This window comes from Chanos chanos, chromosome 6 (assembly GCF_902362185.1).
Source record: "Chanos chanos chromosome 6, fChaCha1.1, whole genome shotgun sequence".
NCBI classification, from domain to species: Eukaryota; Metazoa; Chordata; class Actinopteri; order Gonorynchiformes; family Chanidae; genus Chanos; species Chanos chanos.
In genome coordinates this window covers 39,698,482-39,722,901 of record NC_044500.1, presented here as the reverse complement: position 1 = coordinate 39,722,901, position 24,420 = coordinate 39,698,482, and the positions used below count along the sequence as shown (strand labels likewise).

Sequence of the window (24,420 nt, the reverse complement as noted above, 5' to 3'; positions counted from 1 at the left end):
AATCAAGGTACCTCAAGTAATACAACACATTAAAGATCTTAAAAGATTTTATGGTGTTAGTTTAAAAAAAATAACCGGATATTGAAACACAGCTCAAAAATCGAAAACAGAACTAATACCCTTGATTTTTCTTTTGGTTAAACATTTATTTCACACAAAATGACTTCATGAAGGATCAATAAACACTAACAAACACTGAGATGAAATGAGAGAGAGAGAAAGAGAGAGAGAGGATATGACAGTGATGTTCAAGTTTTCTGGATTTTTTTTTATTTGAGTAACAAAATTTGAAGTGCCTGCAACAAACCCTTGAAAGAGCTGCCAGCCCATCGTTTTACAAGTATATACATCACAAATTAAGTTCTGTCTCATTTAGCTTGTTTCACTCTTTGCGACATTGTAGTTCCATGGTTGAAGATATGAGGCATCACTTGGGCTCAGGCCATTTGCCAAAGTTTTAGTATTTAAAATATTTACAGTCCGGCAATCCAAAAATTCCCAACTCCTGCAGCTCTTCAATGCGGAAAAAGCCTATTCCAAATAAGTAGCAAAGAGAGAACAAAAGGGTAGGGAGATGAATAGATCCTCTGGTTAATGATTCTTTCAGTGCAATTTTCCCCCTCCACACAAGCACTGACCGATGAAGTTTGCACATGATTTTCATACCTGTCTGTTACATTGTTTCTATGATCCTTTAAAAATACGACAGAACCAAAATCAGTCAAGAATGAAGAGAGAAAAAAATGTCCAAGTGTTGTCACTTCGCTTTTCTCATTCTTTAAACATCCACATTTTTTTTTTCTCCAAAGTATTTCCATGGGTAAAAATAAAATTCACCAATAAATACAAATACAGCAGAGAAATGATCGGCGTAGACTGTACATACTATAGAACAGAGATCTGTGTTGGTGCACCCTTATATACTCTCCCAAGAGTCAGAAAACCACCATGACTGGAAACGATGCTGAGAGAAATGAATATAAAGAAGGTTTATCTCCAGAGGGACTTCTCATTTCCAAAGTCTCCAAGAGAGTCATATCCAATAGCACTTTCCTTGAGTCTGAAAGTGTGAGTGTGTCTCTGGAAGAGTCGATGAAACCTGATGGAAGGGCACATCACACAGATGTAATGACGATCATGAGGTGTGGAGAGATATTGGAGACCCTGTTGAGGAGGTCAGGGGCAAGCCTGGAGAGGTGGCTCTCCGAAAATTCACATGGTGGAAATATCTGCAACACGTAGGCAGGCTAGAGAGACAGAGAAAATATTAAGGTTATGATGCTTTTCAGCCTCAACAGCTAAATGGCTGATTTCGGAATAAAATATTTTATCAGTAGCATTTATAACGTTTTAAATAAATTGACAGGTGTCCACATACCTGATTGGAGCCAGGGTTGGGAACATTGATGATTCCTGCAGCCAGCTTGGCTTGCAGGTAGTTAATGAAAGCAGACTTGAGGGCCTGAGTCTGATTCAGGACATCTTCTTGATCACGTCCACATGGCAGAGCCAATAACAAACAGAACTCACTCTCACCCTGTAGACAGAGCATAGTCTCAATTTAAGGGCATCACAGACAGCTGTACAACACCTGTTCTAACGGGAGGAAGCTCGTATAACAGATACTTTGTGGGCCTTCACAGTACAAATCACCTGAAAGATTCTTTAAAGCAACATCAGCAATAAAACGGGGAACCCACGCAATGCATGAGTTACGACCATCTATACAGACAAACATATATACATATACATAACTATGATACATCACAATTTTCTGTGCGCTGAGTGTGAAGTCACACGCTCTATGAACTATCTGAGCACTCACTCTAGTACAGATGCAGTAAGATGAGTTTATGGGTATTTATTTTCACCACAACTTAACGTAGAGACAAACTGAGCCCCGGGTAGAATGTGCAAAAATTCAGTGCTTGAATTCAGCAGTACTTGAGTTGAACACAAGAGTTTAGTAATTAAAGAGCAATTACGAAAGACACCTTACCGTCATTCTGCGAGCCACGCTCTCTAGCTGTGATGCTTCTAATCTCATCCTCTGAGCGATGCGAAGGAGAGCTCCACCCTCAGGTAAAGGCAAGGATCTGAGTGCCAAAGCTTTGTTGCCACAGACGAAATGCAACTGGACTGCTGCAGAGTCGTTCTTTATTGCCAACAAGCCTTGCCACACAATAGGATATTTCTGCACCAAAAGAAACAAGTAAAGCACCATGTAAAAGAGGGCAATCATCCAATAGGACAAAATCTTTCAAATCTCCATAGGCCTTGCAGACATTTTCCTCCAACTTGTCTACCATTAGTTCTCTTGTTCTTATCTCTGTTTCCCTTCTGTTCTCATTACTCACCGTTAGAAGCTGCATCATATTTACAACCTGAAGTCCAGCCTGTTCCACTTTTCCATCAGTTTGGGTATGACTTGGCTCTGCATCTTGAGAACCCTTTAAATACGGCATTTGTGTTACAACATTTCTTGAAAATCCAAACACAGTATAATAGCCAAAACAACTGAATCAGCATGGAGAGCTGGCTTGAACTTACCTGACCAGAAGTTATAGTGGGAGCCGGGTTAATCCCCATGGGTGAACCTTCAGTAAACTGAGCGTGAACAACCCTCATGTTGGTGTACATGGCAGGATACTCTGAGAAGGATGCTCCTGTCCCTGATGGCAATAGCTGCACTCGCTGAGGGGATGCCATGGCTGGCACTGCCCCATGACTCCCAATAATACCTTCCTTAGTGTTAGGAGAAGATGGTCGTTTAACCTCTAGTGCTTTTGTGGGGTCTGTATCTGAGAGACCTTTTCCCACCAGATGTGCCCGTGGAGACAAGGATGATGTTATGCTGGTGGAAGTTGAGGATGAGGGGGCGTTCTCTGGACCATGTCCCTGGAGTAGCTCAGAGGCTGCACGATCTCCCTGCTGGTGGTGCATTAGCAAACGCATGTCTCTATGTGGAATCTGTGACATATTGAATCTCTCAAGTGCCAAACCACTGTGTGTTCCACGGTAATCTGACTGTATGGTTTCTGGTTTTAACTGGCTGGTTGATGATCTTCCGAGGGCTGGATGAAATCGTCGGGCCTCCTCCTCACCACTTTCATGACTTCTTGAGCTACTAGGGTTTACTTTTAGGACCATTTCCCGGTTTCCCACTGTTGGAGATGTAGGTCGTTGCTGCGCAGTGCCAGACCAAGGTGATGTAAGAGACTCTGAATGAATCCCATAACTCATCAACTGGAGTGGAGGAGTATTAACCCTTCCCTCTCCCTGAGAGAGGTGCCCCATGGGAATAGTTTGACTTACACGGTGGGGGGACATCCTTCCAAGGCTGCCATGGGTGCTATGTGGAGGCATGATAACTGATTGCTCAGAGTGATGCACACTGGGTACATACTGTGACATAGATGGCATACCAGGGGCTAGCACCACAGGCACTGCTTTTGGTGATGAGGAGCCAATAGGAGAAGACACAAAGGGAGAGTGAGGATGCCCAGATTTCCGTGGAGACCGGGGTTCTTGTTTAGCTCCGCTGAGGTGTGAGGGGGCCCTTTCTGTAGGAGTGCTAGGCATAAAAGCAACATGATTACCAGATGGAGAGGGAAGGTGAGGACTTATAGTGGTTGCCCACGCAGGTTTCACAGGATCAACATTAAGTGGCTCAGGTCCATCCCCCTTTTTAGTATGCTTCAATAACAGTGTGTAGTCAGCGTAACCCATGACCTGAGGGCAGCCAGCAGATGGCTGTAGTCTTTTCACGACTCCACTCTGACCAGTGGGGTACGGTGAGTCCAGTTTATCTAATCCTGTACTCTCTTGCTTAATGGAAGACACGGTCGGCTGTGTCTTCAGAGAATGACCATGGTCAGATGGGGGTATTGGACACTTTGGAGTGGTTGGCTGAGAGGCAGTATAAAGGTCCTGTTTAATTTGAGGCATTGACACCAGATGCTGTGACTCTAGGTCAACAGCACTAGCTGGAGGAATCTGGCTGATTTTGGCACTAATGCGGTGTGGTCCTTCCTTCTTCTGTCCTGAGTGACTCAGTACTACCACTCCCTCAGGGGTATTCACTCTCAGACCTGGGCTGGATCCTGTGCTCAGAGGTGTGCTCTCCACCACATAACGTCCTGCATTTCCACCCTCTTCTCCAACGGATGGTCCATGGTATTGACCACTATCCTCCGTAATGGCTTGGTATTTCTGTTTTGGGGCTTGTTTGTCCATAAAAGGTTTTACCATTGTAATATTTGATTTTTCATCAGTGTCAGGTGGGTTACAAATGCGACTGATGACTGAAGTGCCGGTGGAGGCAATGACGGATATCACAGATTTCTCACCAAAGACTTGCTTTGTCTCATGCGAAGGTAATGACGCTGGTGGCCGGACAACTGGTTGAGCTGAAAGGGAAGGTTGTTTATTATCAGGTGGAGAGCTCTTAGTTGTTCCTATATCTGACTGGGTCTCACCTTCCTTTTCAGAGTGAGTATGCTCTTTGCCATGTGTCCCACTCACATCCGAGGACGGAACACTTTTGGGCTTGGAGAGAATTTTCCGCAAGTCAGTAGTGTCTGGGTCATGGTCAGATAAGTCTGAGGTTAATGCTGGGTTATCTACTGAGGCTGCAGATGTCACAGGAGGAATAAGAACCCCTGCCTCTTTGGACAGACTGTGTCGGTCCGTCGGGGAGACAGGGAGCCTAACTGGATGTGATTGTTTGAGACAAGGTCTTGATGGTGACAATGAGGAAGATGGGGATGCACAGTCATAGAGTTGTTGTGGCTTCAAGGGCACTGGGCTTTTATCACCTGTGTGGCCAGAGGATTTGAGAACTTCAGACTGGTCTTTGGGAGGCACATCTAGTTCCTTGGGTATTTTAGTGACACTTCCTGTTAAAGTCATGTCCTGCTTAGGGGGAGGAGGAACGACAGTAGCAGCAGGTGGTGAAGATCCCTCTGTGGTTACCTGTAAATTTGCTTGCATGGACCCTGGTGATTTGACAGACATAGTCTCAGTTTCCAACACAGTCTCTTTGATAAACTCCTTTCGGCCTACGGGACCCTTTTGAGCTTTGGGTCTCTTCTGGGATTTTCCTCTGCCTTTACCTCCTTTTCTAGGCGTCCCTGAAGCTGAAACTTCCTCTGAGGCTGTGCTCAAGCCAGGATCCACCACCTTAGAATCTGGAATTAGAGTCTGAATGTCAGGATCAGTATCCATGACTGGTCCTATGACTGGATCTTGTGAAACGGGGCAAGATACATCCTCATTTGTGATAGAATCAATAGCTGCAGCAAGTTCAGTCTCACTGGCAGGATTGGCAGGCTTCTCTTCCTCAGTCTCACGTTCTGGCACTTCTTCAAGTTCCGGCAATGGAACGGGTTGCTCTGTGGAGACATTTTTGAACTGTAGAGGGGTAGTGTCTTCTGTGAGCTTGGAAATATGTTCTACAGCTTGCTCAAGTTCCATTTGCTGGGATAAAAGTGTTTCTTGAGGGTCTCCAGTATTGGCTGAGTCTGCAAGCGCTTTATCTTTACTTTCATTATTATCGACCAAAACATCTTTCACCAAACTTGGATCCAACGAGTCTTTAGTGGAGACACTAGGATTATTCTTTTTAGGAGAATCATCATGCCCTGAATCATCATCTCCAGACTGGAGCATGGCCTTGACTTCGGTAACATCAAGTCTGACTCTGAGGTTTTTAAGCACAAGGGACTTATCCTCAGTCACAAGTTTTGTATTTCTAATCAATCGTGAAGCTTTTGCCCTTCCGCTCTTATCCAGTGGTGGTTGTTCGTCGGTAAATGAGGGATCAGTTGCTTTTTCAGTGTTTCTGGTGGCATTCTCCATTACACCATGTTTATCTTTTTCATGCCCTTTTTCTGAAATATTTTGCATTTTATGAAAAGTTTCCTTATTCATTCCACTTTGCCCCAGGGGATCACTTTCACTCTGAACTGCACAATCCTTTCCAACTACGTCCTCGTCACTTGAATCTCTCTTTTGAGTAATATTCTCTGGAATTTTCTCAGTTTTATCCCCCTTCTTTCCAAGTGCAGCGGTAGACAATGCAGACCCTTGATATGTTCCTTTCTGGGTGTGGGAAGAATTCTTGCCTTTCTCTGTTTTGGTGACTCCTTCATTGTTGCCCAAGTCATTTATATCTGTCTCTTTGGTCTCAGTTGCTTTTGCTCGGTCACATTTTGCAGCTGGTACATCTTCTCCCTGGCGACGATTCTTGGGAGGGCGCCCTCGCCCTCGTTGTGGTGGGGTAAGGCTCTCCTGCTCAGATGGCTGTGGATTCATTATATCCTTATCACCAACTGTACGTTTCCTGGCAGGACGTGGTGATTCTACATCTTTACTGGTCTGTTGAGCAGATTCGTCTTCAACAGGGGTGGCATAGACAGAGCGCACATTTCGACGCCTTGCCCTTACTGGTGGTACGTTCTGTTCTGGCTCAGCTTCGGGTCCATGGATTGGAGACTTGCTGGTTGACTTGGAATCTGGGATGGCCTTAGATGACTCTCCTCTTGGAGAAGAGGAACGTTTAAGCTTCTCTCTATCAATACGTTCACTCTTACGTACAGCTTGTTTATCAGAGAGGCATGATTGAGTCAAAGGGGTGACTGGTGTTGCTGGAGGCACTTTCTTTTTAGTTTTTGACTTCTGTGGTGGTGAGACTGGTTCCTCAATTGCGTAGTTATCTGAAACCTTCTGGTCCTCGTCTTTGAGTTGAATTTTAGTTTCTACAGGAACAGACTCGGTTTTACTTGAACTTCCCATTTCCTCTATGAGCATTGGAGAGGCAGAGGCAGAGCATGGCAATTCGGGAGGCTCACATTCTGATTCAGGCTTTTGCTCAAGGCAGTTCTTTGGAGTTTCATTAGTCTGTGTAACTTCTCCAGAGAAATGTTCAATATCTTTGTCAAGACCCTTCACCTCTGTTTTATCACTGTTAGGTGACAATTTAGTTTCTGTCACTGGGGACTTTGACTCTTTGCATTCAGGGAGGACAGCTGTTGAAGACTCCTCAACCAAGGGATGTGATGTGGGCACATATTTTTCCTCCTCTTTCACTACCACATCCAAAGGCATTTGAGAGGGAGGAGAAGGTGTTGGATCACTAGCTTTTTCTAATGGAGGTGATGTCTCCTTAAGCATCAAAAGTGGCTGTGAATTCTGCACAACTTGAGAGGGACTGACTGGTTTAATCTCTGGCTCCTGAATATGGTCAGAACTGCAAAGCTGTTGCTGAGGTTTTTCCTCATCTTCCTGTGGTTTATCTATTCTGTTACCATCTATGCTCTCACTTCTCTTGATTTCTTGCTGAGATTGGTCCTTCTCCTTTTGTTGCTGCAACCTTGTTAGCTCTAAAAAGCGGCTATGAAAGAGTACAACTGGCTCTGAATCAGGCTCTGTCGCACCTTGCTGGGGAGTATGATACCCAAGGCCGTGTTCAGGATCTTCATGTTTTCGTTCCAGATGTTGAAGGCGCCTTGAATCCTGTTCAAAAATTGAACTATGAAGAAAACGTGAAGCAAAAAGTTCCCGCCGTTCCTGTTCCTCTGGCTTGGGATCTTCCTTTCTGTCATCTAGTTTATCCTCAGACTCACTGCGAATTTTTTTCTTCTTCATGTACCATGAGGGTGTTGGTCGTGGTGTTGATTCAACTTTTTCCGTATCCTTTCTACTTCGAAAACTGGCAAAATGTGAGTCACAGTCCAAGAACGACCAATTATCTTCCCTTGAAGAAGAAAGAGACTTTGCACGTTCCAACAATGCCTTGGTATCTGGTGTAATTTTCTGGTCCAGAGCAAAAGAATAGAATTTGTTCCTCTCAGATGAGGTGGACAACTTTGACTCGGGCATTCTGTCTACACGATGCCGTTCTGAGAAAGACACAGAGGTTGAGGGCATTGGTGAATTTGGTTTGTTTTCACGATCTTCCTCAGAATCTGACCGCACTTCACCTGGTTCCAAATCATGCCAAAGGCCATAGTCTAAATATTTACGATTAAGCCGTCTTTTGCCACTGCTGCTAGAGAACCCCAAGTCAGGCAATAAGTCTTGCTTTAAACGTGCATCCCAGCGTTTCTGCTGTTCATCTTGCAGAGGTGTGCTCAGCTTGGACATATGTGAGGCATGTACCCTTTTTACTGCATGCAGTTCTGAATGAGCGTTATCTTCAGGTTTCGGCGGCTCCTTGATGTCTTTACCAGTCAGCGCATGAGGATTCTCATTATATTCTTCATCTGTGTTTAGAGATGCTTGCAGCAATCTTGGTGATGTAGGATGGTTCCATTCAGAGTCCTCACTCTTTTGCCGAGAGCTCCGGTATACCCGTTCTCTCTTTGAGCTCAAATCCAAGTCAAAAGATTCTTGTTTCTTATTTTTGTTGGATGGAGAATTATCAGTGACATCCTGGGGTGGCTTACCTACCTCATGCACCAGACTACGATGCTCAAAGTCTTCTGTGTCCAGACTCTGAGGAGTTCCTGGTCTACCTGGTTTATCAGATTCCTGCATCTGCTGTCGAAGCCTCCTGTTTTGCTCCATTTGTTTGCGATAACTCTGAGAGAGGTCAATGTCCAACGACATGTAATCCTCCCTAACTTTGCTGTCCTTGTCCAATCCCCCTTCATTGGACAACCTCCTGCTTACACTTGATCCAGGATGACTTTTAGCAGGGTCCAAAGTGTCAATATCTACTTCTGAAATTTCTCCTGGATGCATAAGACCCTGTCCTCTTCCAGCCGTACTGGAGCTAGGATCGTGCTCTTCTCTTTGACCATAATGTGCAACCAATCTCTCAGGCTTTGACTTTGAATGCTCTTTTTTCTGGCCTTCCTTTTCCAACATCTTCACATCAACTTCCGTGTCCTTTGCAAAAGCACTGTTTGACCCAGAGTCCGCTGACTGGTTAAGTCCAAGACTTGACTCCTCCTCCAGCCGACCCCTTTTCTGTCTAATGGCTTTACCACTGGGATCGCCAAAGCGCCTTTTTCTTGCTGCAAGCCTGTCAGGGTCCGAAACAGAGTCTTTTCCATCGATCCCAGAGTCGGATTTTAAATGTTTCTTTGTTTTACCTTTACCATCTCTGTCCACTGTATCACTTTTAACTTGATCAAGTCTCTCTCCTTTTTGGGGCTCAAGGCGAGATATTTGATCAGCAGGAGAAGGTTCACCATCACCTTTATGTCTCTGCTTCTCTGTGCCATCAAAGTCTGAGGCTTTTAGCTTCCCAGAACTTGCATCCAGACTTGCCTCCCTGTCTGTTTCTGCATGAGGTACACTGGGAGACTGAACCTTTCCCCTTCTTGACTTAAGTTTTTCTCCCTTCTCCTTGTCTGCTTTCTCTTTTCGCCTGGCACGCTTGCTCCTCTCTGCCCCACTCATACGCTCCGTTTCAATCTGCTCCATTTCTCGATCGAGCCCCTCATTTTTGTAATCTATTGGGGACTTATCAGACTTCTCATATTGTGGTGGAGGTGAAAGTGAGCTACAGCTTCCACTTCGTTCAGACGAGTGCCTGTACACCCGTCGTTCAGCTTCCCGCGAGACACGCTCAGATGGTGATGGGGATGTGGCAGGGGTGATTGGACGTCTCTGATGCGATGGACTCCACCTACTGCGATCAGCCTCGAAACGCTCACGCTCTCTCTCACGCTCCCGTTGGATGTAACTGTACTTCCTTATGTCCTGCTCAAAGGGATCTCTGTAGTCTCTGTATTCGCGAGGATCGTCATGGTAACGAGGATCATAGTGGTCACCTTGGTAATGGTCCAATTCTGTGTAACGCTCACGGCTACGGGCTGAATAATCACGACGAGGGTCCTCAGCATAAAGTCCCGGGGTGCGGACATTCTCATAGTACGCCCTCTCAGCTGAGAAGTCATGATAGGGAGGTCTGCGATCATCTCTGTCACACAGAGAAAAAACAGTGACAACATTATAAACATTATACATCGACACAGGAAGTCAGTGTACAGTCATCTTATTGCATGTTTTTTAACTATACACTAAACAAACTGCATAGTTAAGTGGCACTAAGATGCTGAGGCTTTTTTTACAAATAAGAGCCAAGAGAGATAAATGCACCAAATCAAAACGTTAGCTCCAAAACACAAAGTTTACTTCATTTCAATATACAACCAAAACAAATCCCTCACCTTCTCTCTGATGGAATTTCATAGAAGTCTCTAATGTCCTGTCCTGATGCCTGCATGGAGCGATAGAATGCCATCTGACTCTCCTGACTGGCAAAATCAACCTGCAGACAAGGAGTTTTTCAAATGTTAGGAGGAAATCAAAGCAAAAAATTTCAGCAAGAAACTCTCCAACTTGCTTTAATACTGACATCACAGAACAGTGCAGCAGTGACACTCCCATATTCTTTAGACAATGACACTAAAAGTAATGCTCACATGATTAGTACAATGGTCAGCATGCCGTACTGCAGTATAAAAAAAAAACAACAACATTCCTCTAAGTGGTCAGTTTAACAGGATGCCTATTATCACCTTAATTTTGTTGCCCCCAATCTTCCAGCCTTTGGTCTCTCTCACCGCAGCCTGAGCAAATTCTGTGTTGTTGTACAGGATGAGCGCCATTCCTTTTAATCTATCAAACACGACCTGCGCAATGGAAATGTCATAAGAAATTGAACACTTTTTTTCTTTTTGCTGTTTTCTAAAAGGGATGTATGCACGTTACGTTCCTGAACAATGGAAATGTGCTACCTTAACCACGTGTCCATAACGACAGAAGTGTCGCGTGAGATACTGCTCTGTAATACTGGAGGCCAAGCCATCAAGCCAGACACATGTTGTGGGCATGCTCTTTCCAAATCCCAGCTGAAAAAGAGTTTGCAGGGGTCAATATTTAATCATCAATAATGTTATCATTTACTTTAAAATATGGCGTTTTTCAACTGAAGCTATACAACACCTGCTTTAAAAACAAAACAGTAAATCTGGTCTAGTACTTCTTACTTCATCAATAAAATAAATGCCAAAATGACAGTAAAGGAGTGTGAAAACTTGAACAGATACCTTGAGTCTGTTGGTTCCCAAGTATTCCCCATCCATTTTCTTTATAGCCTTACAAACACTGGCAATATCAGAGTACTGCACAAAGGCATACTGAGGAACTCCATTGACTCTCTTTATGTCAATATCCTAAACCAAAAAAAAATTACTTAAAACAAGGTACAATTCAGAGGGACAACATCACATAAAATGCCTGTCACTAAAGCATACCACTGCACAATAAAAATACTACAAAAGTGTTAGGAAATGAAACAGCGCAATCCCTTCTGTGTTGGTCCCCTTTAATTACTTACTTCAAGTCCGACAGAACTAAACAGTACATTTGGACTGAAATATAATAAAACTGTGTCCTAACTCTGTCACACTTGTTAAAACTGGAGCTGATGACATAACTGTTTGATGGTGTCATTACAAAAAAAAAAATAATGACGATATTCATATGTACCACTATCTCTCCAAAGCGCTGAAAGACATCAAGCAGTTGCTGGTAGTTGGTCGTCTTCTCCAGATTTCCAATGAACAGTGTACGAGTGGCTTTTGGGTGAAACTCATCGATCCGGCCATCAAGCGGCCGAAATTCATTCTCGCTTTCCGTTTCTGGTGATGTACAGAAAGGCAAGGAGAGTTTTGGTTTTGTGACCAAAGAAAACTACACAACTGTGCTACAAATAAAAGCTGAATCTGCCAGGTAATATCTTATGTTTCTTACCAGGGCCATTCCAGGCAGTGACCTCAATCAGCATGCCAAAGAAGAGCTTTCCTTTGGAAACACTGAGAGCTTTCTCTTGATCTTCTTGCTGTCTGAAGAAGACCAGGCCATACCTTTCTTCAGAAGCTCCATGGATCTGCACAGATGTCACTTTTCCATACTTCTTAAATTCATGGAAAAGCCCATCTTTTAAGCTTGTGTCTGAAAGAATTTTAACAAGTCTCGACTGAAACATACCATAAACATTCTAAGCATGAAATGAACTGAACATGAATCTGGGAGGTACAGAGATAAAACTGAACTTCCAAAGTAAGCTTGTCTCATACCAAAAAAAAAAATTGACAGATACACAACTCTGATTCAACATTTTTGGAAAATGGGACAAAAGAGGACTGACATGCAGTCATTATAATGCAATGTAATGCAGTGTTTCTTATTACTATTTGGGAAATTTAACGTCCAATACCAGTACTTCAACCAGATTACACATCTCCATGTGCATGTACTCATGGGTGCTCACCTGTGGATCGCACAGGTAGGTTCTGAACTCTGATGCCAAAGCTCCTACGTGGCTCATCAGAATCCAAGGACAGGGGTGGAGGGGCTGGAGGTACATGAGTGGCTGCAGACTGAACTGATCGCGCTCGGGATCCTTCACTTGAACTGCTATTTGAATCACTACTGTTGAAATAAGAGAATATCCCTGATGAAAACACCATCACCTCCATCTGGCGTAAAAATGTAACAAGGTCGAACTTTCTGTTTTGAAAAATTCAAATTCAAAACAGAAGAAGTTAAACATGCTTACAACCTAGTTAGGATTTGTCTGACTGATTTATCTACTAAGATCACAGATGTGTCTGTAGGAAAGAGATGATCAACAATCAGTGCTGAATGTAGCATGAACAAATGATGACCTCTGCTCATAAAATTTAAGAGTGAGAAGCAGAGAGTCTTGTGTGACCCACCCAACCAACTCCCCTCAATACCTGCCACTTCCAGTACTGCTGGTGCTGCCCACTGAGTCAGAGCTGGATGACCGACTGTGGGAACGTGATCGTGGGCCTCGGCTTGGGGAAACTGGGGCTCTCTTGGGGGAATGAGGGGCTTTGGGTGTTTGCCCTGTGGTCCTTTGTGGGGAAGGGTGTCGTGACTGTGACGAGTGAGAGGATCGGCTGCGTCGGTGATGGTATGTCCGATCAACCCGCCGCCCTCTGTCATCGCGGTACGGGTCCCGGCGCGCAGCACTGGAAAGGCTGAAGGGGTCACGGATTCGTGACTCAAAATGAGTCTCTGGGGTATCAAATCCCCCACTAATCGTGCTGGCTGCAGGGCTGGAGCTGACTCCAGAGGCAAACATTGTGCGGTCACGGTAATAGTCTGTGTTGTAGTGCCGTGGCCTATCAAAAGTACTGCCACGCTCATGGTGTCCATAAGGACTGTGTTCATACGCTCGATCCCGACTGTCAGAGCTGCTGTGAAAGAGTGACAGAAACAGAAATGGGGGGAAAAGAGAGGCGGATATTTTAAATGCAATTAAAAAAAAAAAAAAAAAAACGTAAAGTGAATTTCTTGAAGGCATACCCATTGTGATTATGTCAAACCGCAGTTGACACTGTTACTGTGGCTGTTTAGCAGTGTCTAACCAAAGAGCATGTTTTGTGTGTGTGTGTGTGTGTGGGCATGTTTGGGTGTGTGTGTGTGTCCTTTCAGCCACTTCACAGGGTGAAGAATTTCCTTAAAATAAATGGATGATAAAATGTCTTTCAATCACTTTCTTGCATAGTGCATGGTTGCACAATTCTGTATGGTTGCACAATTCTGTATGGTTAGATACTGCATTACATGAGGTAGTGTGTAGCTGCAGCTAAGAATCTTTAAACTAACTAGATTAATTCTGAATTTTAAATATGGACTCAAGTTTATAAGTGTGTTTGAGGTACATGTTTTATTCCCAGTTTTTACGGCAACCACCCATAGTTTTATTCATAGTTTGTATGCTATTTGAATTTACTTAAATAGTTACATTTTAGGATTTCCTAGATCCTAACTTTGGGTGTGAGAGGAACAGAGGACATAAGTGATTCAAAAGTAAGCACAGATGTACCACTGCAGTTCGGAATACGCATTGTATATGCTCATGAAAAGAAAAATAAAAGAGAGACCCTGTTGCTATCGTTGACATTCAAGTGAACAAAAAAGCACTCTGTCGCACTTAAGGAAATTAACTAGGTGTGATTCTCTCCGCGGCTCATAAAATGTAACAGCACTGAAAAGGCACGTACAGCTGATGATGATTTTTTCCCAAAAACCGACATTTGACCCACCCCCTCCCCTCAGCTGTTTCGAAATTCTTCATCGCCATGGGAAAGAAATCATTTCAGATCAGCTCTTCAGGAGGAACTCATATTGTGTTACAGGCATTTTTGGTGCGATTTGATATGAAAATTAACACAAGCAAAACTTTAGCACAGTAAGGGCTAACATCCACAAGGACAAAAGCAAGAGGGAAAAGGAGGAGACAAACATATAGATAGAGTCAGGGGTATAAAACAAGCGGCTGCCTAGAAGGAACCTGCAGAACCCTTCTGTACAAACAAGCAGTGCCTTTTCTCTACAAGCTGTACAAGTTAGTGGAGAAAAAAAGGGGAAAGAGGCATGGTGCATATCTGGGTTAGATAGAGGGAAAAAAAAAAGCGCAAAGATGTAAAAGCCTGGGAAATACCAACCTTTTGAGGGCAGTAACTGAACCTACATAATCCCAAATACAATAAAGGAGGACAAATGTGTGAGCCAAAAAATTTGTGAAGGCAAAAAGGAGACAGAAGAACAGGCGAAGTATCTTGCTTGAGGTCTGGAGCTAAAAATATCTTCTGTGTGCCATCGGTATAGAAGAGGGGCTTGCAGTAGCAGGCATTATCCAAAGACCAGAAAAATTCAAACAGAATATGATGGGTTTCTTTTAAAACTAAGGGCACGTACGCTGTAAATTATGTAAAAATAATATCGCGCTCCTTGTAAAATGCACATAAGTAACTAGTAAAACTGAGACACTGTCTCTCATATTTGACAGCTGCAGTCCATAAATAAAATAATATCCAACTTTTTCATACGGCAGGGTAATCCAGAGATCAACTGCAAGCCAGAGATGTGTCCCAAATGTGATAATTAGTTCACTTCCAGTATCTTGTTACTGCTGTGCAGAGCAGGAAAATAACAGAGAGAGAAAAAAGATAAATAAAATAATCCCAGTCTATTCTCACAGATTACTTTTTTAGGATTAAAAAAACAAAAAAACATTTGGGGTATTCCAACAGTTCGTGCAAGTTCAGTGGCATCCCTTTGGAAATAGAAGGATCCATCAGCTCACTTGCAGATCAATTTGCTTCACACTTCTAGTCAAAACCCCACAGGACTCGGTGTGGAGGTGATATGCCGGTATATCCACACAGCAGTTGAGTAATCCAGCAAAGGGCTTGCACAGCCAGATCCCATACATCCAAATCAGGGTTAGATCCATAACTTATTGGGACTAGGTTCCTCTGTCCATCCAAAAGTTATTTCTTCTGGTTGGTCTTCAAAGTCACCATTAAAATGACTTAAAAGCTTCTTGACATGATTTACGCTCCAAACGTCAGGCAATGTTCAGTTCGTGTCTAATACAAGCAAATAGCTCTCAGTTGAACTGTTTGGCGATAATCGACGATGACAAAGGTTGGGAGTAATGGGGTTCTAACACCAAAATTAATCCAGGAACACTCTGGAATTACAACGTTCACCAGCTCAAACTGATGTTTAGTTTCTCTTACATCCAGAAGAGTACACACCTCCGGGACTTCCATTGCATTATGTGAGACAAAAGGCATCACACCCAGATGAATCATGGGGGGGGAGAAAGGAGCTGATCGAGAAAATCAAAATTTGCGCGAGACTACCTTTTCATTTTAAAAAAATGCTTACGTACTTAATCCATCACAGGTAAATGTGTATTTCCAAATAGGGAGATCCAAGGCAAGTTTAGGTAGTATCCAACAGGACCCTTAATCCAAAACTCACCGGGTATTTCTCCACAAATGGGATATCCACACTTACTAGGATATTTTCCACAAGGATGATATCCAACTTGGAAACGGGATATGGCTCACACAGTGTATCCCACACATCGTACAAATATACCTGATATCCATACAATCATAAAATTAAAATTATATATGGATTAATAATTCCATGTGCGAAGGCAGGTCGCTGAGAATGAGGAAGATATCCCTAGATTATGTTCTATTGACCTGAAATGAAATGTGCTCTTTTTCCAAACCAAAAGTAAAGCCCTTTGATAGTGGGTAATGCCTTAATCTGACACCATAGTTCCCCTGCACTTCAGAGGGAGACCTTGTCCACTTACCCGTCTAGTCTGCGTTCATAGCGCCCCTCTCTGGTGTGGAGAGACACCGGGGGCCCATAAACTGGCCCCACGGCACCCCTCGAGAACCCCGAAACATCCCTCGTATGACTGCTAGAGGGGGAATTGTCATCCAAACCCCGCACGGCACTTGGGACAGATCCAGGCTCATTGTAATCAGTGCGTAGGTCTCTGTCCCCCATTTTGTTGACTGCATTGTGAGCTTTCTGAGCACTTTTGATGTCAACAAAATCCACAAAGGCTGCCACACCGCCCTCTGAGCCCCGCTTCCGCAGGACCTTGACACTCTCCACTCGCCCATACCTGAGGAGGAGAGGAGCAGTACGTAAACAATGATTATGTTGGGACCTGGTGACGGATTATACCATATTTGGTAGCTACATACAATAGTTGATCAAACCATAATAAACAGCAGAGAATGCGTACTAATCAGAGGGACGTAACACAAGGTCAGCAGTGTGGGCACAACTATTTTGTCGCTCAGGAAAATCCAAAAACATGTAGGAGAATATTAAATTACTGTATTTTTTCCAATTGCGACACTCAGTCAGTATAAATGCCAAACAAGAGCAGGAAAAATACAGCGACGTGATTAACATTATTCATTTTGGATAAAGTTTAGTGGATTCTTTTAGATGGAGCAGAGCAATAAGAGTAAGTACAGGGTAAAAAAATATCAGGGATATTTGGAAGGGTCCAGGTACAGTCGACTTAATAAATCCTAACTGGCCACTTTTGGAGTACTACACACAAAAAAGTTAATAAAATACTTTCAGTTTTCAAGCATCAATTAACTGTTTAACGTTTCAAAAATACTAGACTCTTGAACAGGAAAACCTGAAGTAAGATCTTAATACAAATTTATGTCAATTATTACAATATATTTATGCAGCCTGATTATTACAGACCACACATCAGATTCCAAGCTGAGGAGGTACTTAAGCGTCTATTCAGCTTCCCGGTCTAAAGACTGTTACAGTTAGTGTATCCTCCCCAGAGAGAGAAAGTTTTATAAATAAATCTATATCAGTAAAGGGAAGATTATACGATCAATTAACGTCACAAGTACTTAATTAATGAACCGTACGTCAGTGGTGGTAGTGAAAAACCTGATATAATGTTGCCAACAAGAACGCACCATACAGGCTTGACCAGCTAAGACAAGATTCAAGATGGCAATTTCAATGCAATGCTTTAAGACGGTCGTTGGTTACGAGGCAACCACTGGTTACCTTGTTTATTTTCGTGCTTCTGCCAGAAAAAAAAACCCCGTTAATAATACATTTTCTTACTGTAACGGATACGTTACCAGGACCCAGTATTTAAACGGTGGAATAGGACAGGAATCAGGGACTAAAATCTTCACGTTAGCTAGGCAACTAGCTCGTCAAATACCTTCCATGCAAACAAGCTATCGCTGTAAGCTAGCTAGCTAAAATCCTAGCGTTAGATTTCTCTACAGAAGCTTGTCAAGGCGCTTAGCTGTTAGTTAATGACCAGCTAACATGGAATTAAGACTGTACATCACTTTACCCAAATACAATACGTCGAAAAGCGTGTGCATATTACTTACCTATTTGACAGTTAAAAATATGTCCAACAATACCTTTATTAACCAGAACACATTACTCCACAGTAAAGTTAGCTGACTGGTTAGTACTGCCAAGCTAGTAAAATAGCTCGATGAGTTTAGCTTTGCTAGCTGGCTAGCAGGCGCTTATCAGCTAGCTATTCTTAGGTTTTGTGGTACAAAAAAGAGCAAAACCTACACGTGCTTTGGTAAATATAGAGCACAGTGAGACCCTAGCAGTAAGTTACACTTTTACAGACGCTTACGCTATCCTTCTTGTTTCTCACTACTGTTGGAATCGGTTCTTGTCGAAGACCAAAGGCCGTGGTGTCGATATACCCTCTGGCTAGCTATCTGCAATGGATACAGCGCGCGCCGTTCTTTCGAATAACTACCCTGTTGTGTAACTCACCGTTTAAAATGTTCAACAATTTTCTCCTCTCGAACATGTTCGGGTAAATTTCCCACCCAAAGGTGTCTGGTTTCCCGAACCATTCTGTGTTTTCCTTTTCCCGTTCATAAACATATGCTCTCTCACGTCTTTTTAATCTGACCGTCGGGAAATCCGCCTTGCGAAATGAACGCCGTGAGATCGTGTGAAAAGGATTCTGGCCTACCCACTCCGAATCCGTGCGTGTGAACCTCCGATGACAGGGCGCGCGCATTTATGCTTTTTTTAGTGACGGCGACCGCACATCATACAATGTGTCGTGACAGCCGTGCTCCCGAGGTAATGCGACAATCGTACAATCTCTATTAGATTTTCGTAATAACAGTACTGCTTCAACGAGTAATATTGACTGTTTTATGAACTTATATCCTTTGCTGAGGATCATGTCAGAACAGATGTCAATTAGAAATGAACAATAGTGCAAACAACGAGTCGAAACCTCAAATATATTAGTTTATTTATTCATAAACTGGCGAGGTGAAGATACAAAGAATGAAGAAAATAGAAGATGTAGAGGAGAGAGATGCCGTAATACTTTATTGCTGTTGAATAAATATCTTTGGTGCATTGCCTTTTATTGGTGCATATTACATCAGGGTGCAAAATACCAGGTTAAATAGCAAAAAGAGATAAATGTGTTGTACATTATTCATGTAAATGGGAATTTGAAAAGAATCTAAATTCAGGCTTTGTTTGTATAAAAATAGGGTAATATTATGTAATCTTAAATGAATTAATACTATAATGAAAAACAAAATTCTGCTCTCCCTTTTTAAAAGATCTCCCATTCAAACTGCCGGCCAGCTGTCTTTAAAAACCTTCCTCTCTGAAGATGCCCTTTTCATGTGGATTTGTCCTCATTTGCTCATTTCTCCAGTCTGGCTCTGAGGTTGTTGCACAGTTTAGTGCTGCACTGCTTGGACCAGTGTCAGGTGACAGGGTTTGCAAAGTATCTGTCCTTCCAGTGGGTGACAACCCTGTTCATTTGGCTCTGGGGAAAGCAGTACTTTGCATACCTTATAAAGGGAAGTGAGAGAGAGAGATAGAGAGAGAGAGAGAGAATGCACTTACACACATTCAACTCACATACATTTGCCTACACACATTACAGTGAGAGTCTCAGGTCCATAAGCACATACCTCACAACGGTAGCAGTCCTCATGGAAAGAGCGTCCAAGACATTCCACTGTATAACTATCAGTACCATCCTCACGAGGGATGATGAGCTGTGCACAGACGCTGCACTGAGGTGCGTATTTCCTTTACCCGACAACACAGCAAAGAGAACCATTACTCACACCACTGCTCTTTGGCAACTGATACCTTCCTGTCACTGCAACAGCTACAATTGTATGATCCACTTATATTCAGGAATTTCCTCTTTTTCCTCCTTATTCCTGTATTTCAGCATGAATACCACCTAGCGTTGACAGTTTTCATTGCCGACTGCAGGGTCAAGAAAAGAAAGAACGTGCATATTCTTAAAAGAACATAGATTTGCATGGTCATTATTTACCTGTAGTAGTCCTGTAGGCAGTACACCTCTCCTACCTCACCCTGTGCAAACCTCTGTTCACCAATAGCTTGATTACAAGTTGTACAGACAAAGCAGGGTGGGTGGTAGGCTCGCTCCAGCGCTCGTATCATGTGATCCTTAATGACTTCACCACATGCCCAGCAGGGCTCCAAACTTGCCTGCGATTGTCCCACAAGATGAAAGTTAATGCTTAGAATATGCAAATTGAACCATGCATATGCACGCCCCGTGTTAAATATTCATAAGTGTGTGAATTTGTGCAGACTGTGAATCTATCTTGTGCCAGCATTTGTTAAAAAAGTTGCTTTGACCCTCAGCTGCTTGTACCTGATAGCAGTCTTCACAGAGTGGAATTCCAGCCTTATTGTAGTATATTTTGCCTGCTAAGGGGACTTCACACTGTCTGCACTGGAAGCAGCTTGCGTGGTAAGTTCTGTTCAAAGCCTCTATGGCAGGCTCACTTAGAGCCACAGTTTTGCGACAAAATCCACAGACATCTGAAAAACATACAAACTATGAGGTTAATATCAAGGGGGAAAAATTAATTAACAACTGGTGTGTTTTTCTCTCCATAAATACATGCCTTTGCTCTCTGGGTGCACCTCCTGTTCCAAATTGCTGTGAGGTGCCACAGTTGCTTCATTGTGTTTTACTCCACCAGGGGGAGGTGTGTCCTCTTGTTGTTTTGCAGCTGTTTTGGTCTATAATCACAGAACATTGATGAGGGGTAATAATACAGAAATAAGTATATTATATGATTGTAAGTGCAAGGCAACATCACAAAGAAAATGTTTGACTGATACTTTTTCATCTCAGCAGAATGCTCTTCTGTTGAACTATTTTTGTGGGTTATGAGAAACACTTTAGAGATACATAAGAATGCAGTGCTCATAAAATATTTCCAAAGGTTTGTTTTTGTATGTGAGCTACTTAGTAATAAAAATAGGAAACCAAATAAATAAGAGCTTCAGGCAAAACATCATAATTAAACATGCTCCATTTCAGAGCAACTGATCAGACCATTCTATTTTCTCGTAAATCACATCAAAACACCGCATTCCATCTGTCCACCATATTTCTGAAGTCTAACACACCACCCATCTGAAGTTTACTCGAACGTTTAATGCTCATACTAATTACTTCTAAACTGTATAAAATACACACTGTGACTGATGCGTGCAGTAAGGACACATTGTGAATGGACACAGTAACTTCATGGGCTCCTGAAAGTGCAGAGAATATTCCTCTGAAGTAATTACGCGGCAGTAAGGCAGAAAGGTAGCCCCACGCGCAGACAGAGTTCATGGGAAAAGTACATACAGTCACTCATACCCCTTTAGAGGGAGGGTTTTGTGTAGAGGAATGCTACGGCTTTGGGTTTACTTAATGCTACGATGTCAGCTTTCATTGCATCCTCTGTGCAATGCAGCCCACAATAATAAAGTCTACAGAATTTCACTAAAATTACATGCTTGGTTTGTATTCTGCCTCTCTTGGAAGTCACTTTAAATAAGAGCGTCTGCTAAATGAATAAAAGTTAATGTAAATTCTGAGTGTGAGATTGGCTGTATCTTTTGATGAGTGCAATTCAAGACAGATTTTTTCTCCAAAGGCTCATTTTCATTCAGATTCATTCTGCAGATGTACTCACAATCCGAATCAGAGTCAGACCTTTCTTCCTCCTGAAGTACTGATACCAGGCATACATGAGACAGTCTCTGTTCCATTTGTTCACCGTTACACTTGGCCTTGTGCATTTTGGAAACATGAGCATGTGGACAATTGCGAATTGAGAGGAACATGAGGATGGGAGACTTAATATCTTACCTCAAACTTGGCGCTTAGTGGTCCATGCTGGGGGACAGACTGAAGAGGAGCAGGAGAGAACCCATGGACTGGGGGTGGGGGCAGGGGTGCTGTGGGGTCCTCAGAGAGCTCAGAGTCCAGGGGTGTCGGCAGAGGGGGTGGTGGTGGTAAAATCTCTGAGAGACCAGGAAAAAAATCAGGCAGCATTTTTAACAGATTATCCACAAATGCAAATGAGAGGTTTTTTTTGGGGGGGGGGGGGGGGGGGTTGCTGAGATTTTTCTTTAAGTGACTGAATTTTCTTTTTTGAAATGTTCTGAAAATTGTTTTCCAGTCCCTTTATATCAAGGAGACATCACCAATGAATTTGTAAACTAGTGTACTAAACAACTAAATTAACTCTACAGACAGTAAAGTGTTCCTTAATCTCCCTGTAATATGAACAAGTATGAATCTAATCTTCCTGACCTCTCACAGTTTTGTCCAACATACCCTCCTCCCATATAACATACTAATTCTTTTAATGGCAATGCTATCTCATTACCTTCGGTGTTGTCGTCTACTTTGCTTGTTAACAGTTCTGTATTTCTGGAGGTAAATGAACCAGGTACGACCATGGAAGATGGATAGGTCTCTGTTCCGGAGACAGAGGAACCGAGCGTAGATCCCGGCTGGGAGTTTCTGGGGCTGGTCGGTGCCAGTGGAGACGTCTGCAGTCCATTATGTCCATCCTGCGAGAGAGCTGCAGCTTTTTTGTGGGTATTAGCCAACTTCATTTCAGAGAAGTCGTTCCCATGGCTGACAGGTACAGCTGATTGCTGTGTGTCTTTTTCCACGGTGCTGTGTTGTATGTGTGGCCGTTGGGTGATTGTGGCTCTGTAAGGGGATGCCAGAGTGATGAAGACAGAGGAAACCATCTTCTTCTGTGGTTCAGCTGATGTCATGTTGCTGAAAAACATAACACACATTTGTGTAAAACATGTTGGTGTCCCAGATGGTGGGTAAGACATGTTGGTGTCCCAGTACATAAAACACTGTTAAATACCTAAGCTATTGTTATTATAATTATCCCTCCAAAGCCACACAAAAGATAAAAACATTTGACAGCCTTTTCTTTATCACTAGCATGACTGCATGGCGGAATGTCTAATACACTGTTTCTTACTTGCACACTTTGTTATGCGAATGTTGGTAGTTGTGAAAAAGGGTGTGCTGAACAAAGCCAAAGGAGAGAAGGAATGAACACATACATCACTTTTAACATTTTAGCATTTTTACACAGATTAGGGCTGGGACATGCCCACGTTAACCTGTTTCTTACAACATAGCTATATTAGGGCATTAGTTGTAGTCTGATCTGCTGATACAGGACTAAATTTGTAGTCCCGGAAAAGCGCTGTTTAAAATGCCCATGTACAAATGATTGCAAAACAGATACACCCGCTGAACACACCCTGGCAAACATAGAGTCACACCTCAAGAGGTCAAAACATGCACACATGCACAACAGAACTACTCAAAGCTGGGTGTGCGCACACACACACACACACACACAGGCTAAACATGCACAGAGATATCCCCCAAATTTCTGATCTAAGAACCCATCTGAAATACTCATAAATGTGTCAGCCATTTTTTTAAGGACTCACATACCATACTCTCACTCTTTTTAGATCTGTCACATTTGACAGTAATCCAGGTACTGACTCATGAGTTGATTTTTTTTTTCATAGGGGATTATATTTACAACTCCAACTGTACCTGACTTATATGAATCATATCCTGTGCTGGAACTGTAGTATAACATCTGCAGTACAACTTACAGGCCAAAAAATGAAATAAATATATAGTTTGGACCAGAGCCTTGACCACTGAAATGAATATCTAATCAATGACAGTTTGTGTTCTTCTTCCTTCTCATACTCTTCCTCCCTCCTTCTTCTTCCTCTTCTTCTTCTTCTCATTATTATGGTAATCTTGTTGTTGTTAGTAATAGTAGTAAAAAAATGACATGCCAGCAGTAGTGATAGTAGTTGTGGTAGTGGTCATGGAATTGCTATTACACTTAATAATATATTAAGGTTGTGGCTCCAATTTGAACTGCAACAGAGCCACTGAGAAATGGCTGTAGTCCGAGTATATCAGAGACATCTCAGTTGCTTGAGCGTTCAGAGAACATGAAAGTAATAACTGAGATTGTGTGAACATCAGGTGTTTGGAAACTAACACATCTCTTTTTCAAAAACTGTCTGTCTGAAAATGTCCACACGCATATCTGAGGGTGTGAATATGTGCTAGCTCAACACTTATTAGATAGCACAGAGATGCTTAGAAGATGCTCACCAGAGTCCACACATGTACATTTCAGAAATCACAACAGATTACATTTTATCATTCACAGCACATATCTACAGTCATGCAAATTGTATATACAAAGGTGAAGCATAAGTGAAAGCATAGTCAAACATTACCATTACTTCATAAAAGCACATTCCTCTGCCTGTTCATGATTTCATTTCTTCTTGTCTTTTTCTGCTTTTTTGCTCTTTTCTGTTTACACTTACCTGAAAATAGAGCTGATATTCACTTTTTTTGTCTTTCTTTCTTCTACTTTCTTTTTCTCCTGTTTCTTTCTGTGTCTTGGCACTCCCGGTCTCTTCCCCTACAGTCACTCGTGAGCCGTCACTTGAGAGAAAAGTGTAGCAGAAAGGACAGCTATCTGCAGCAAGCCACTCCTTTTCCTCCTGAACCTCCCTCCCTCCCGCTCTCCCTCCTCCCTCTCCCGCTGAATGACAACACTACTTTCCCAGCCGTAAAAGGTGAACAGTTAATCACTGACAAAGCCCTGTAAAATGCATGACACACTC

At 42.7% G+C, this 24,420-nt stretch overlaps 2 protein-coding genes across 2 annotated transcripts; both read right to left on the bottom strand.

The window, feature by feature from the left end:
• Positions 1–273: 273 nt before the first annotated feature.
• On the bottom strand, positions 274–18,312 carry LOC115814631 (msx2-interacting protein). Its single transcript, XM_030777535.1, has 16 exons — positions 18,172–18,312; positions 16,172–16,492; positions 12,759–13,244; positions 12,290–12,450; positions 11,770–11,970; positions 11,506–11,657; positions 11,064–11,189; positions 10,752–10,865; positions 10,533–10,646; positions 10,182–10,282; positions 6,026–9,931; positions 2,551–5,752; positions 2,358–2,450; positions 2,000–2,194; positions 1,379–1,537; positions 274–1,247 (listed from the first exon to the last, which is right to left on the bottom strand). Exons 1-16 carry the CDS (start codon positions 18,252–18,254, stop codon positions 1,116–1,118), a joined length of 9,546 nt encoding a protein of 3,181 aa, XP_030633395.1. The 5' UTR covers positions 18,255–18,312; the 3' UTR covers positions 274–1,115.
• Positions 18,313–19,112: 800 nt separating this feature from the next.
• On the bottom strand, positions 19,113–24,200 carry fblim1 (filamin binding LIM protein 1). Its single transcript, XM_030778356.1, has 8 exons — positions 24,118–24,200; positions 22,098–22,501; positions 21,575–21,729; positions 20,331–20,448; positions 20,075–20,244; positions 19,727–19,905; positions 19,350–19,470; positions 19,113–19,226 (listed from the first exon to the last, which is right to left on the bottom strand). The coding sequence occupies exons 2-8, from the start codon at positions 22,495–22,497 to the stop codon at positions 19,113–19,115; spliced, it is 1,257 nt and encodes a 418-aa protein (XP_030634216.1). The 5' UTR covers positions 22,498–22,501; positions 24,118–24,200.
• Between the last annotated feature and the right edge of the window lie 220 nt (positions 24,201–24,420).